This window comes from Polyodon spathula, chromosome 21 (genome assembly GCF_017654505.1).
Source record: "Polyodon spathula isolate WHYD16114869_AA chromosome 21, ASM1765450v1, whole genome shotgun sequence".
In the NCBI taxonomy this organism is placed as follows: domain Eukaryota; kingdom Metazoa; phylum Chordata; class Actinopteri; order Acipenseriformes; family Polyodontidae; genus Polyodon; species Polyodon spathula.
In genome coordinates, this window is record NC_054554.1 from 1,926,692 (window position 1) to 1,942,825 (window position 16,134).

A 16,134-nucleotide genomic window follows, 5' to 3' on the forward strand; every position below is an offset into this window, starting at 1 on the left:
TTCCTGGCGACACGCGGAATCAACATCATCACCCAGCGGCAGCAGTGAAAAATGCACATGTGAGACAAGTTTCATCCCCAAAAAAACAAATCAGACTCGGACTTTATTATGATAAAAACTAGAACGACCCTAAATAATCAGTCTTCTACTTGACAGCTTTGCTGCTAGTGTTGCTGCCCTAAAATAGCTACTTGAGATGTTTTTTTTTGGAACAGATGAGACGTGATAGGCATAGAAACACACTGAGTTTAAGAGAAAGGGAGTTAATAATATATTATTAGTAGTCGTAGTAGTATAGTAAACGCACTCCAAGCTTTGTATTGAGTCTAGTTAAAGCGCACCAGCACGCATATGGAAATCTGTGTGATACCGATATTAATTCTACTGTAAGTTAACTATATATGTGTCCGGTTTCAAGATGTTGTGTTTGGGTGCTAGAAAGTGTGTGCTAAATTTGATGCCCGCTTTAAAACTACTGAGAAGTCACACAGCAAGCACAGCGGGCTGCAGATTTTTTGCAATCAAACGAGGATTGACCAGCGCTAGTAATGGCAAGCAGGAAACGGTTATAAGGATACCACGACAGATGCAGGAACGCATTGACAACGTCAAACAGATTAAAAGCAAAAGGCTGGAAAAAGTCAGCACCACCAAAGCCGGAAAAATGCTTATTGTCAGCAAGCATTCCAAACTGAACCAACCTGCCAGTTACACTCTGGGGAAATTCGATCGATCGCTCCTTGCTTCTGAAGGATGGAAGCACAGTAAATCATTTGGGGACTTTTTCACCATCAACAGCACTCAGAAGGACCTCCCTTTCGTCACAGTAGCAGGAGGCAAGGAAGGCGAAGAGAAGGGGGTCGAAAAAGCTGTAACTTTTAAATCCCTGTGGCTGTGCCAGGAATTAACAGAAGCGCTGCAGGCTATGGGTATTGTTTACCCGACCACAGTCCAGCTGCAGACCATACCCAAGCTGTTGAAAGGAAAGAATGTCGTGTGCTGCTGAAACAGGGAGCGGCAAAACGTTGTGCTACTTGCTGCCCCTTATCCACAAGCTGAGCCGCAACCGCTACGAAAGGGCATCGAACAGCCAGGCACCCCAGAGTGTTGTGCTTGTGCCGTCCAGGGAGCTTGCCGACCAGGTCAAAGCTGTCGCCAAGTCTTTGGGCGCGCCTTTAGGACTGGTGGTGAGAAACGTTGGAGGGGGCAGGGGGATTGGCAACGTCAAGCTGGCGTTCTCCGGCGGCACCCCGGACATTTTGATCGCCACCCCTGGCGCCTTGTGGAAGGCACTCCGCAGGAACTACATTGATTTGAGCGACCTGAGCTACGTTGTCATGGACGAGGCGGACACCTTGTTCGACGAAAGCTTTGCAGAGCTGGTGGAAAGAATCCTGCTCCAAACGCAGGTGGCATCAGACCCGTCGGAAACTCTTGGCCTGGGCAGGAAAGCCCAGCTGGTTGTGATCGGCGCCACCTTCCCTGGAGGCGTTGGAGAACTGCTAAAGCAAGTCACCAATTTGGGGAGCATCGTGACAGTGAAGAGTAAGAGGCTGCACCACCTCATGCCGCACGTGAAGCAGGCCTTCCTGAAGGTGAGAGGGGCTGACAAGCTGGTGGAGCTGCTGCAGATCATACGAACCCCAGCAGCTGCAGACAGGGATGGTGCAGGGGTGCTTGTCTTCTGCAACAGTGCCTCCACAGTCAATTGGCTTGGGTACCTGCTGGACGACCACGGTGTGAAGCACGCACGGTTGCAAGGACAGATGCCCGCTGTAATGAGGGCAGGCATTTTTAATACTTTTCAGAAGGGCCTGGTCGACGTTTTAGTCTGCACAGACATCGTGTCCAGGGGGCTGGATACACAGAGGGTGAAGACAGTGATCAACTATGACTTTCCTCCTTCCCACACGGACTACCTCCACCAGACTGGGCGAGTGGGTCACATGGGGAGCAAGTCTCCAGGCAGTGTGGTTAGTTTCGTCACCCACCCCTGGGACGTGGAGCTGGTGCAGAAGATCGAAATTGCGGCTCGGAGGAGAGCCAGCCTCCCCGGCCTGGAGTCTGCAATCCACCAGCCTTCTCCAAAAGCACATTTCACACAGTTTGATTCTGATGTTAAAATGGAATAAACTTTGTGCAAGATTTTTTTTTAAATTGTTTTTGTGTTTGTTTGTTTCGCAAGGTCATGTTTGTTAAACTCACTCGCACCTTATTTAAAAAATGCTTTTTAAACTCTCTAATGTTGATTTGAAAAACTAGAATAAACTTCAACCACAAAACAGACATTAAAAACAACTAAGTAACCGCAGACCTAGGAAATGGCGACCTACACTGTTTTTTATTGCATGGTTACAGCAAACAACGACTGACTGATAGTACTGTCCCAGTAAAGTAATTGTCCCATTACACTCTTACAATTTAATTAACCTGTAGTCATGAGGTGATTTAAAGGAAATGTGAGTTATTTTGCTGTTCTGGAGGAGGTGGATAACCTCATTATTTACTACAGACCATCATAGCTTTTGCCGTTACTCCTAACCTCAGCTGAGTAGAGAGCATTCACAGTGTCTTTGCAGCAGGCCAGTGTAAGAAGGACTAATCCACAATTGTGTTTTGGCTGGTTTTCATAGAGCCCGATTAGCTACCTGTTGTCTAACGCTTCACTCTTCCCAAACGCTCTTGGCTCAAGCTGCCCCCACGTAACATTATGAAGGTATCCTGGCCGAGGACCCCCACCCAGTGAATCCATGGAAGTGAGACGTTGTGTTCTATGTACACGCTGTTAGTGTTTTGGAAAGGAATAATAGTTCAGTACAACCCCAAGTTACTATTTTTATTGTTTCATTCTTATTTACAGAACCACTTCAAATACTGCGATACAAACATTTACACTTCAAGTTACAGACTGAGCAATACAGTTGAATAGGAAAAACAAAGCATAACGCACCTGTGGTAATAAAGTAGGTGTGCATTTTAATGGCACGGTAAACAAGACGTATGGCACTAAAACATTGCTGTGCAGCTCTGAGGACTAATGGACTACAATATAAAGCCAACAAAGGGTTCTGAACATCGTAATTATAAAGTTGCATTTCAATGGCACTACACACTAGAAATTCACAAATCTTCGTTGTGTTTGTTACATAAACACAATCTGCCTTGAGCCTTTCACATAGCCAGCCTCCAAGGACAGCAGCCTGGTTTTTCTCTCAGTATTTCAGATCTGTTCTGAGGGATGTGTGTCACTGAACACAGTAATTCGATCTTCACTGTTCTGGAAATGCATCAAAAACCAAATTGGATGAGTGCTGCAGGTTTTGTTTTTCCTCTGTGGACTGTTATTTATATTTTTTCAGATTTTACCACCAGTGTGTCAAAACTGTTGACAGCGCATCTCCAAAAATAATAGGTATAATTGAAAAAGACCTGGCGCACGTTATGATGAATAAATTACTGTTGAAATGAATGTTCTCCACGTACACTCAAACTTGTTCACTATGCCTAGAATCAGTACCAATTACCAAACTGATTCTCTTACAAAGTTTACTGTGATGTGCCTAGCAGATTGAAAATAAACATGAGCAACAAAAAGGGACATATAGAAAAGCTACAGAACAGAATGGATTTGGAACATATATTGCACAGTGGTCCTGATACTGTAGCACATAGCTGTGGTCCTGCAATAGACTACCAGTGCATGCCGGTCGTTTGTACCCCTACAATAGCAGGGGTGTGTCAAACTCTGATGATGTTAATCAAAGTTATACAGTGCTCCTCCTTTATAAGGAGGTCCTTTATACCTCAAAACCAGTTTTAAAGTGGCTTGGCCATGGCTGTGGCCATTTGCCCCATAATGTCATTCCACTAGTAACTTCCATTCTTCCAACTTCCAAATAGTAAGGTCATGCAACTACAGCACCTGACAACAGGGGGAGCACTGAACCATTCTTTGTGTTTTCCGTTGCCTCTTTGGCACAGATAAGAACAGCTGCTGAAGATGAGCATTCAGAAAGGAATACAATCTAGCGGGCTGAGTTTAAAAATCTAAACTAGAAGGCAAGGCGTCTTGTTCCACTACATCCTCTGTCTGAACGCTGGGAGCTGACACAGTCATGTTGCCTGTCTGCAGTATCGTCCAACGTGCTCGCACGCAGGCCCTCAAAGCGTAAAACAAAGTAGTATTATCCTTGCTCTCCTTAATAAATACATTGGTAAGAAAAGTTCACTTTCAAGGACTTTCGTTGAGTCTATTTACAGAGTTTGCTGGTTTTGTTTTGTATTTTGGTTTAAACGTTGGTTGTGGAGCGCGTGGTGGAGAAGTTCTCCATTCGGATCCTCACCACTTTCTCCTCGGGCAGCGGGGCAAAGAGGAACTTGCAGGTGAAGACCTGCTGACAGGCCTTGCGGAAGTTCTCCGAGAGGAAGGCGTACAGGATAGGGTTGATGCAGGAGTTGCCGTAGGCCAGGCAGTGGGCGATGATGCGGAAAGCGAAGGAGGCATCGTTGAGGGGGAACGCCCCGAACTCGGCCCACATGGCGATGATGTGGTGTGGCATCCAGCAGATCAGGAACACGGCCACCACCAGCAGCACTGTCTGTGCGGTCTGGAGGAAAACAAACAGAACAAACGCTGAGTACAACACACAGGCTGCTGTGACCGGGGGAAGAACCTGCATATTAATAACTGGCTATAGTAATAATCATAATAAGCCCATCTCTTTAAATTCCATGTGTGGAATGTGGTCAGGTTAAATTGGTTAACTCATTGCCACTTTAACCTGGCCACATGTACAGACTGGCTCAGTCTGCAGTGCAGCTCAGTCAGTAACATCATGGAGCACACTGCTGCCAGCTTCTCAACGCTCAAAGACTTTGCAGGCTCTGATATTAAAAGTTCAGGTTTATTTTTTGTTTAGCCATTGTATAGGCAACCTTTTTTTTTAGCTTTTGCGAAATTATTTCCTGTAAATAAAACTAGTTTAAAAAAGGGCTCAACTTTATGTGATTTCTGCCCAAGGATTTCAATTAGTAAGATGTTTCAATGTCTTTTTTTGTTCTGTTTCCTAATTGCTAATATGGCAGTACAACTGCTCCAGCTGGTGTATCTCATGAAAGGAGTTTTAACTTTGCTTACATAATTTAATGTAAATGAGGAAAATGAATGGATCCACTGCTTTTCTTTGCTCAAAAAAATCTGAATTTTAGCCAAGCACATTTCAAATACAGACACATTGACTACGTTACAATGCAGTCACTTAACCTGCTTACATGTTCTGAGGTGTCTGAAGGTAAACCGGAGAGCGCCGATCCCCTTGCTTTTTACATACAGCTCCTTCCCTCCTGTGTGGCCAATGACAGGGGGTTTATGGAGCAAGTGGCTATGAACTGGAACCACCTGGCAACATGTTAGCTATGCGTTAGAGCAGCCATTTGTTTTTAAGTAAAAATAAGAGTACAACGTTGAGGCATGTGCAAGCTCTGTAGAGTGCCCTGTGCCTGCCGAGCAGACCCAAGCTTCTTTTATTAGCTCATGACAGAGTCGTCTTTTCAGTTGATTTAAACATGTGGTGGAGGAAATACTACCCTTTTTGGAGCAAGATTATGCAAATCAAGCACCTTACAGTGCAGGACACAAGCTTCTTTAGTAGTCCTGTTTAATGATTGAAACAAAAGTGGAGTTTAAATCTATCGATCTTTAGATCAGCTGAATGGACCCTGTGTCTTTAATCCATTAACCCTTTGTTTTCAAGAGGGATCCAGCAAAACAAAATATAGCCTAATATGCAAGTTTTTTTTTTTTTTTAAAACAAAAACAGCATGTATTTCAACAGATCCCATGTATGTGTTGTTGAAACAAGCTGGTCTGTTTTTCCCTTTGCTTGTTTGTTTACATTTGTTCTTAGATAAACTGGGGAAATAAGACAAACACGCTTGGCCTCTTGGTCTTTCAAGCTCTATTTTTATCTTCTGTTACCACACACACAATGACATGTTCTGCTACTCTCTTCCCAGGGCCACCATTGTCACTCACATACTGTAAAATGAAGTGGGCTGTTTCATTTAATTCTCCTTAGTACATTTAAACTGTAGCCTTTAAGTAAGCAGAACCATTAAACAGAAAAGGTAGAATCAATTAAAATGGCATGAGAAGTTGGGCGCTCTGTGCTGCGTCTCCTGTTATTTGAAGCATTTAAACAGCTTGGATGTGCTTGGTTAAGCAGTTAATGCATTTCAAGTTGATGTGTGTTGGTGTCGATAGCCGTGCTTAATACAGTGTCAGCAGTGTAGTGAGCTCTGTATACTTTTTTTTTTCTTTTCTGAAATGAGTTATTGATCACAGCTATCCAGAGAGTTACACATCCCAAACACAGATGTGAGCCGGCGATACAAAGCCGGGAAGCGATTTCTGTTTATCGAGTGTGAGTAGCTTGTATTCAAGATTGCAAGCATCAGGGTAAAGCGCGACAGTCATTCATTTAAAAATAATTGTGCTGTGCTGAAGGAGCCTGAAAGCATTGCTTCTTTATTGCAGAAAATCCTTGTCTGTCTCTGCACTGTGCCCCTCTGCATGCAAATCACCCCCCCCCCCCCCCCCCCCCCCCCCCGCGCGCACACACACACACACACACACACACACACACACACAGTCACAAAGTCAACTTCTCAACTGGAAGTAAAAAAAAAACTCTCAAACTATCAACGGGGAAAAGTCACCTGTCTGCAGCCCAGACACTGGCATTGTTCAAATCCCAATTTGCTGACAGATAAGGCACAAACATACATCCCTGGTGTTAAGACAACATTGCATGACAACTGGATAATGCGTGGTGTGACGTGCAGTACGTATGCCTCCACCATGTCTCCTTTGCAAGGGAATTTCATCATCAACCGGGGATAATAATCTTTTCTAGTTAAGATTCAAAATCACTTTGCCGCGGCAGGTTACAGTACTTAGAATAATCAAGCAGCTTAGTGTTCTCCTCTTAACCCTTAGTGGACAGCATTCTGCATCATAAATGACCTTAAACTTCAACCCTTCGTTGAACTAATAAAGTGATTAACTGGGTATGTTCCCGTTGTTTTCAAGGTCTTCGTTTGTTGATACAGTTTGGTTAAGCAATTGAGCGCTTTGTTGGAACAAAAACTAGCAGACACGGTGTGCCGCCAGGAAAAGGGTTGGGAAAATCTGCAATACAGGCTGGGCAATCAGCGGCCGGAATAACAAGACAAGCCTGAAAGCTTTTCAGAGCAGAGCACCGAGAGTAAAATGGAATTGTCGGGGCCTGAACAGGCTACAGAATTAAAAAAAAGGATTCTGTGAACATTTATCCCCTCTGGGTCAAAGTGACAAACTAGCAAGGCAACAGAGACTTGCCAAATATTCTACAGACCTATGCACTCAGAAAACATCTATAGAGTGTAAGGAAACTGGCAGTATCTTCCTGTGTGCTGCCTGTTACAGTGCTGCTTTAATCATCTTTAGCTGAAGGAACAGCAGAAAAGGCTTACTTCGAAAAAGTTTTATTACATCATACTTTTACTGTCCCAGTGCCGTCAGATTATTGTTTTCTGTGCATGAGACCAGACTAGTTTTTAGGGACAAGAGCAAAGCATATTGCACGATTGAGTAACCGAGGGGATACTAAGTTCAACGTGCTTTCACACGATGACAGAAGCCAATGCAATATCATGTCTGTATTATTTCTTATGTTATGTTAGTTAAAGATATATATATATTTTTTTAACATTCTCTTTTGCCAAAGAGCTTCTAGATAACCAGTGGGGCATGTTGCAAAGAAGCTTTCACCAATCTACAAAACATGCTAGACTGACACCTGCTGTACTGTTTGGCTCTCTGTTTAAAGCTTTGGGATGGGGTGCTAAGGCTTGTACTATTAAAAGTCAGTCCATAATCTTGCAAGACAGCCCAGTCACGAAATTAACCAGGCTAAATAAAATCACAATGATGGATACTTCATGTGTTATGATTTTTGGATATTTGCTGCAGAAGACATCTTGTTAGCATATTGCTAACTGCAGTATGCCGTTTCAGCTGCCCGAGTGCTTTTGAGCTGCACAGTAGCCATTACTGCTGTGCCCACTCTGTGCCCACTCTGTGATGCAGTCTCTCACTTGACATCTTCTAATTCCTGTTAACGGGCTGGGAAGAAACTTTGTGTTTACTTCTCCATATATGGTACACGTTTTTCATGAGCCTGCAGAATATGGTCTTGAATAACAGACAGAGGTGTAGGTGGCACAGAAAATGAGAGAGCATCGAGTCAATATAAAGAATACATCAATTACGATAGCCCTGATGTTCAATACACACACTAAGCTGCGGTTTTGTAAGCATTTAAAGCAGGGTTGCCCAATCCTGGTCCTGGAGGGCCGGTGTCCCTCCTGGTTTTTGTTTCAACTGTACATTAAATTGCTTAATTGGGCCGATAAAGCTTCTAATAAGTGCTTGACTGGTCCAATTAAGTAATTTAGGGGACAATTGGAACAAAAGCCAGGAGGACACCAGCCCTCCTAAATCTAACCAGCCATGGCTAATTGGTTATACAATATACACGACAGTGTGTTTGTGGCAGCTGAGACAGTCACCTTACGTTGTGCTGGTGTTAGAAAAAAAAATACAGCACTTCACAAATCTCATTAAGATTAAGACTGTTCCACTTGCTAGCATGCTTCTACCATCGCAATAGAATATATTACGTGAGCCTCCAATACATTATGCACCCAGGAGAATAGTTTGTAGTGCCTGAAACAACTTTCAGCTCTAGTCATCAGACTCAAGCCATTTCACCTGGAAAGGCACTTCATAATACCTACATCGATCTTTCATCAACAACCCATACCGTTCCCTGTGATGCTGAAGTTCTGTGAAACAGAACACATTGTTTTCATATACAGAACTGTTTTCTAACACCGTATTGAAATGATTAACCTATGAGCCCCATCAGACTGCTTTCGACATCCTTACCTCCAGGGGAAAAATAATACTAAAGGTTCATTTAGAGAAGAGACTTGACCTTTAAAGAAAAGTAAATAGACATCATGTCATCTTTGAACAAGTGGCACTACCTTTGAATGGATTCATAATGTGTCACTGCCTATTATATGACACTTTTCATAGGTTCAAGGCAGGAGAACATGCACAGGTGAATTGCAATTTTCTTCCAAATTTCTTCCAACAAATTCTCAACTATTTTTTTTCTCTTTGTTTGTTTTTTTCTGTGCGTTCAAAAATATGAACACATATATAAATAAAAATTACATCTTTCAATATCTACAAGCCATAATACTAAAAAAGTGTCAACTTCATTATGAAACAAGCACATGAAAAGCATTTCAATGGCTTCAAACAGGAATGTGACTCTGGAGGAACAGTCAGAGATATGAATGCCGAGTGTCATACGAGTAATGACTTACTTAACCTTTCATTCAACCTGCAAAAACTACAAATGATTATGTCACTTCAAAAACTATGGAAAAAAAAACTAAAGAAAAGAAAAAAAGAAGATGGCGCTATTATGTCGATACTTTTCTATAATGACATTGGGTCTACTGCAATTCTGATTCTTAACATATTGTTTGGAAAGAAAAAAAAAATATCTGGCCACAGCAACTTTTAACACTGACTAGAGTAATAACTCATTTCAAAAACACATTTCCAACTCTTTCATTTACTTGCTCCCTGGAGCAGACGATATCTTTTCAAGAGCGTAGTACCACTGCTTATTCATTCAGCCTACCTCCTTGCAATTGTGACTATGTATCTTGCTTCAAGGCTAACTGTAACTAAATGCCCTCTAAAAAAACAAAACTAGCCCTAGACTTGACTTTGTGTTTTTTGTTGATTGCTGTGGTATTGAGAGCCTCCAGGTCGTCATGGTAAACAAGAATCAGCTCTCAATTGACTCATGTGAATGAACAAAGGTTTGATTGATACAGGAGGCTAGGGGTGTATAATAATTGTTTGGTGATGACTGGTGCAAAATCGAGACACGTCCAGCGCATAATGGTCCCTGTTTTGTGGACGTGGTCCCTAAAAACAGCATCAAATGGAGGTTTGAAATATGCCGCTGCTGACAATATATCTGCAGTTAATCAATATACTTAATATAGACTTTAATATAACCTGAACAGAACTCAATTGAATTAGGTAATTAACTGTTATTTAGCAAGTACAGTTAATTACTTGAATTGGCTGCTTTACATAAAAGTGTATTGTTCTCCTGCACAAAGAGGTTTAGTAAAGGATATGCCCACATCAGGCACCTTTATCTAATCACAGGTTAGCACTGACTATCCTACCCTTCACTTCTACTGAAAAAGATCTTTTAAAAAAATACAACTGCAATCAAAAAAGGGAAGGTTAACAATATGCTTTTATGCAAATCAATTCTAGATGAAGGAGCAGTTCCACCTGAAAAGGGTGTTTTAGACAATTTAAAATTCCTGCGATGACGAACTGGAGAGCAGACATTGATTTTCTATTGAAATATGTTTTCAGACGTTGGTCGATGAAACTGTAAACTGCCTGGTCGAGTGTGTGTTGACTGTCTACGGACTGTTTAGGTTCACAATGACACCTCTTCAGTTCTGTGCTAGACAGTGATTTTATTGCAGCCAGTTTATAAAATGCAATGGTTATCCATCTAATATGCAGGACCTTGGTGAATCATAAAGAATCATATCAAAAATCTACAGCTTGATATCTTTTCATTTCATGCATCAATTATTATAGACTGCTCAGGATCTTTCAGCCAATCAGATCATGCGTTTCCGTACTGCATGACACATCTGGAGGTAGGGTTAAATGTACCAGGCTTCAGTACGATTGGTTGCTGCCACTGATTGAAGGTTGCTTTTGGTGACGGTTACAAGGATTTTCCTGTCAATCAAATGATCACATGTGCAAGAGTTTCCTGCCTCAAACTTTGCACAGCTTTATATTCTTCTTCCTTTAATCCTAAAAAAATATATACCAAGGGCAGGTGCTGGCTCAGCGCTCCAGGTAGCGCACTGCAGTAACTGACTTTCCATCCCATGGCTACAAGTGCAATGCATTCCTTCTGTACTCGGACTGATAAAAGACATCCTAAGAACCTCAACCCCAATTCTATGACACTCAATGAACTTCAGATAAGAAAAAACTCAACTGCTGTACCATGTGTCCACAGGATTGGTTGCAGTGCCATGCTTTTGCATGCATTCATTACATTTCCATATTAGAGTGCTAATCTTCGAGGACTGAACAGTGGAACAGAGTAATTCAGATGGTTTGCTTTAAAGCCTAACACTTTTTGGGGTCAGCTACCTTCTTCCCCTGTTGGAGAATACTCCTGTACAGACATGCAGCAGGTGTTACACAGGGCTTGCTTTCATTATAATCCAAACCTGCGAATTAGAGTCTTATCCCTTGAGTGACACGCTGTTAAGGGAGTGTTATGATGGCAATACTCTTGGGTTCCACAATACCAGACAAGCGCCAGACCATTATACTTCACTAATCACAGTGTTTAATGGTTTCCCAGCTTCAAGTACCATTATTTATTTTATTCACCTTTCCTATACCTTTGTAAGAGTAACTTTGACTAGAGTTGCTAGGCACTGTATCCTGTTAATTTCTTTGGGATCAGGAACAAAACAATCATTGAACAAAACGAGTGCCCGTTTCATCTGGTGACATTGATCAAAACGAGTGCCCGTTTCATCTGGTGACATTGAACAAAACGAGTGCCCGTTTCATCTGGTGACATTGATCAAAACGAGTGCCCGTTTCATCTGGTGACATTGAACAAAACGAGTGCCCATTTCATCTGGTGACATTGATCAAAACGAGTGCCCGTTTCATCTGGTGACATTGAACAAAACGAGTGCCCGTTTCATCTGGTGACATTGAACAAAACGAGTGCCCGTTTCATCTGGTGACATTGAAGACTTACCTTTTTCTTAGATCTTTTTGATTTCCTGGACATGTTTTTCACTTTTTTATGAAGGTGATACAAAACCTACAAGAAATAAAAAATAAAAAAAACACACACAAATTAAAGCACACGACTGCTGAGCAAAATCTAGGTATTTCAGTTATTTACTGTACGACACCAGAGAATGCATGTATAAGCGTGCACAAGTCAACCAATGAATGTTAATGTCACAGGATCAGGCAGCTTTTCTAGAGTGGTTTTGCGCTGCCAGCATCGTAGAGGTTTTGGCCTTTTTCATCTGGAACATGTCAGATTTACAAAACCCTGCACAGAACAGCTAGCAGCCCTGCTGTTTTATATGTGTTTACTGAGGAGCACATCTCACAAGCACCGTGGATTCTTTTCCAAAGCCTTGGCACCCAAAGGGCCCAGTTTGCTATTTGTAGCTGTAAGGGTTAAATCATTAGAAAATAGGGGTATGAGCCAAAGAAAGCATTCTTTGTCAGGTGGTATGGTGCACCTGCCTCCTTCCCAGCCTTGATTTTGATGGCCGTTGCATTTGATATGAGTCGTCAGCCGTCAGCTCCCTACTGTATGAAACATGCATCAAATCCATGAAAGCAGGGGTGTCCAATCACTGTCCTGGAGGGCCATTCCACTCCAGGTTCAGCAAGTAAAATTATATAATTAACTACTTCATGGTCTGGATGGAGATTTAATTGGTTCAATTAAACAGTTTAGAACAGGGTTGGAACAAAGACCAGGAGTGGAAGGGACCACTTTGGCCACCCCTGGTTTAAAGTCATGTCATGAGGGAAAGTAGCTAGAAACCAATCCACAAACATTATTCCTGGACACTACTCTTTTAAAAAGAAGAGTTGTACTGCAAATAGGATTTTAGATTTGAGAGCCTTAAATGTAATTGAACAAACAAACATGTAAGTAAATAAATAAATACTGTATTCAAACTGTACATTTCAGGGTATAATATCCCCATTGCTTAGACATTCGAGCACTTGGTGTGAATTAGACACAGCTGAGGATAATTAGCCAAAGCATGCATCAGGTAACTTCCAATTAAGAGTCACAGGAAAACCTGGAACTGTTTTGCAACGGGAGTCAAACTGAACAACCAGACAAGCCTGGAGCCGCGTTGGGGACGATGGAGAGTTTTCGCCTTGTAATATAACACAGTTCCCTTGGGTTATGAAGAGCAGATAACCCTGCTGTAAATATGTGATTCAAATAGAAAGACACATTTCCTCAGATAGTCATTTACAACAGCACTAACAGCACTTTATTTGTTCAGAGGCCATACCAGCATCCATTTCCTGGAGCAGTAAAAGGTGCCCTGGCGCTTCACAGCACAAGCTTCATATTGCAGCAGACAGATCAAATCTTACCTAATGTTCAGCATCCCACACTTCACTTCAGTACAGTTTTGACCTGGCTAATAAGCTTATAAGCAGTGACCTAATTTCCACACTGAGACATTGTTAACGGAGCTTTATGGGTTTTTTAGCATTAGTTGAATACACTGTCTACCCTTATATTACTCTTTTCTGCAGATATAAAGAGAAGGTTGGTTGCCTGTTCTGTCCTGCACCCTGCTTCATCAGGGTTCACACCTGATCTGCAGCAAATCACTGGACATTTGCAAACCTGTTGCATTATAACAAGTGGATATTATATATAAGATAATACTGTTTTAAGTGCAGGCTCGCAGGATGTAATATCTCGTTCTCTATATTTTCAATTGATAGATAAGCCCTATCATGGTAGGTTGGTAGTATTGGCTGGGATATATATATATATATATAATATATATAGATATATATATGACTATATTTTACTATATATTATATATTATAATATATATATATATAATGTAACCCCGGGCCCGTCAATTTGGACTATTCCAGTATTTTCAGTGTCTTAAATACTTTAAATATAAGTTAAATCATGTATTAATTATGTGGTCCTATTTCAGGTGCATTAAATTGTCTGAACCTAATCACTTAGGATAAGATATATAAACCGAGGTCCTATTGTAAGTGACTCTGCAACAGCAGCTGTGATGCACAGTTTAACCCATAGTCTCTTTAAGTCGCTTTGGATAAAATCGTTTGCTAAATGATTAATTGATAATAATAATAATAATGTTTAGCTGAGACGCTACACGCGCATTAATTGCCTCGACTATTAATTGAAATTGTGATGGCTGGTTCAATCCCATAGCACTGATAGCACTATGTAACACAATTTTTGTTCCTGGGTAGTAAGTGTTATTTCCTAATTGCTTAAAAGTATAGAAAATGGCTATTATTCCCCACAAACTTTGCTTTTCTGTCCAAGACAGTGATATTTCAAAATATCAGTATTTACAATGGGAAAAAGGGCAAATGTGTGTCTTTTCGTTCACATAAAGTCAGAAAAAAACAACATATTAATCAAAATTAACATGTATTTACACTAAAGTAATACAAAAATGACTACAAAAGATTTAGAAGTGAGTAGTTTTTCGATATTTACGTAAATCTCGAAAAACTACTCACTTCTAAATCTTTTGTAGTCATTTTTTGCGCTTTAACTGCATTTGCACCTTCTCCCGAACATTGAAATAGAAATAACTTTAGCGTGTTTGCCCACAGAGCGAGTTTATATAGCAGAAATAAATTTTGCAATTGAACGAAAAATAATGACAGAAGTACTACATTCTTAGCCATGGAATTGTTTGTTTGTTCGTGTCTTCACAAGGGAACACCTTACCTTGGCATAGCACCACGTTATTAAAACCAAGGGCAGCAGGTATCCAATTATCAAGATGGTCACTTTGTAGGTTTGTTTGGTTGTCCTGTCAGCCCATTCCTCCCAACAGAACGAGCTGTTGGGGGCTTCCCGGTGGCTAGTGAGGGTCTGGTGTTGGGCGACTGGGATGGCGAATACAAACGACAGCACCCAGATCGTGCCGACCCCGATAAAGGCGTTGTTCTTGTTGCGGATGCAGGGGGACCTCTTGGAACGCACCACCGCGATATACCTGTCAATGGACATAGCGACCAGGGTGAAGATGCTCACCATCATGCTCACCATCACAAAGTAATGCACGAACTTGCACAAGAAAGCCCCGAATACCCACTCCGGCAAGGAATATATCGTGGCTTGGAAGGGGACGCAGACGAGCAGAAAGGACAAGTCCGCTATGCTCAAATTGACGATAAAAATGTTAGTTATGCTCCTCGACCTCCTGGACTTGATTCTTCCAATGACTATCATGACCAAAGTGTTCCCAATGATGCCCAGCAGAAATATGAATCCAAAAATCACAGGTACAATGATCACCTCCGGACCCCCTTCCTTTCCGTTCGACAGGTCCACCTCTGTACTGTCATTCCAGACATAGGTGTCATTTCTGGAAAATACCCTGCCTTCGTCCATTGTTACTGCTAGAATGTCGTGACACCAGAGCAAGCTTACCAGAAAGCAGAGAGACATTCCACCCGGGAGCGCTTCTCCAAGCAACAGGTCACTCTGTGTTCCATTGCGGGCTTGTGTCCGCTGCGCTTCTACCTGGATAGCTCTGAGAATAGTGCAAAGTTGGAGAGGCGAGCGCGCGTTGAGCACTGAGCGTCAGCCAACAGCGGAGCCCTTTCATAGCTTTCTTATCAGTTTGCCTTAAAGGGGCAGTACCGTTACCTGAAGCAATAACACAACATCTTAACTTTTTCACATTATGAAATAAGGTGTTACATTATGTTTTGCTTCTTTTCAAACACAATAAACCATTCACCCCTGGACCAGCTTAAACTGTTTATGACAGATATATCTAGCTATTTATCCATGCTATATTCTACCTGAGTGCAAAGCCAGAACGTTTGGAGCTTCAATAACTTGACGTTGGTATAAACAGAGGCCACTCACATTTCTGTACAGTATTGTGAAAATGCAGAGGTAGACCCAGCAGTGCTCCAGTGCAATCTGCTTCTATGTACAGCACTGAACAGATCTGTCTCTTTAACACTAAGTGTGTTAAATGTAGGTCCATCCTACCAGCCTGCATTTTATTGTTTATGACAGTATAGGGAACTTGATTTATCTCTATTTATTCTCTGCAGTGTAGGCAAAGCACATGCAGTGGCAATGTGATCTCCCTTAAATCCCCTTGTTACCATGTTTCACATCTTCTTCTTAGGGA

At 41.8% G+C, this 16,134-nt stretch overlaps 2 protein-coding genes across 2 annotated transcripts; one reads left to right on the top strand and one right to left on the bottom strand.

Annotated features, from left to right (window-relative positions):
• Nucleotides 1–52: 52 nt before the first annotated feature.
• LOC121296668 (probable ATP-dependent RNA helicase DDX28) lies at nucleotides 53–2,132 on the top strand. Its single transcript, XM_041222436.1, is given in 2 exon segments — nucleotides 53–993; nucleotides 995–2,132. Coding segments are annotated over 2 exon segments (1,713 nt in total). The 5' UTR covers nucleotides 53–418.
• Nucleotides 2,133–2,187: 55 nt separating this feature from the next.
• LOC121296576 (galanin receptor type 1-like) lies at nucleotides 2,188–15,493 on the bottom strand. The gene is made up of 3 exons (XM_041222282.1): nucleotides 14,709–15,493; nucleotides 11,958–12,023; nucleotides 2,188–4,607 (listed from the first exon to the last, which is right to left on the bottom strand). Exons 1-3 carry the CDS (start codon nucleotides 15,432–15,434, stop codon nucleotides 4,290–4,292), a joined length of 1,110 nt encoding a protein of 369 aa, XP_041078216.1. The 5' UTR covers nucleotides 15,435–15,493; the 3' UTR covers nucleotides 2,188–4,289.
• Between the last annotated feature and the right edge of the window lie 641 nt (nucleotides 15,494–16,134).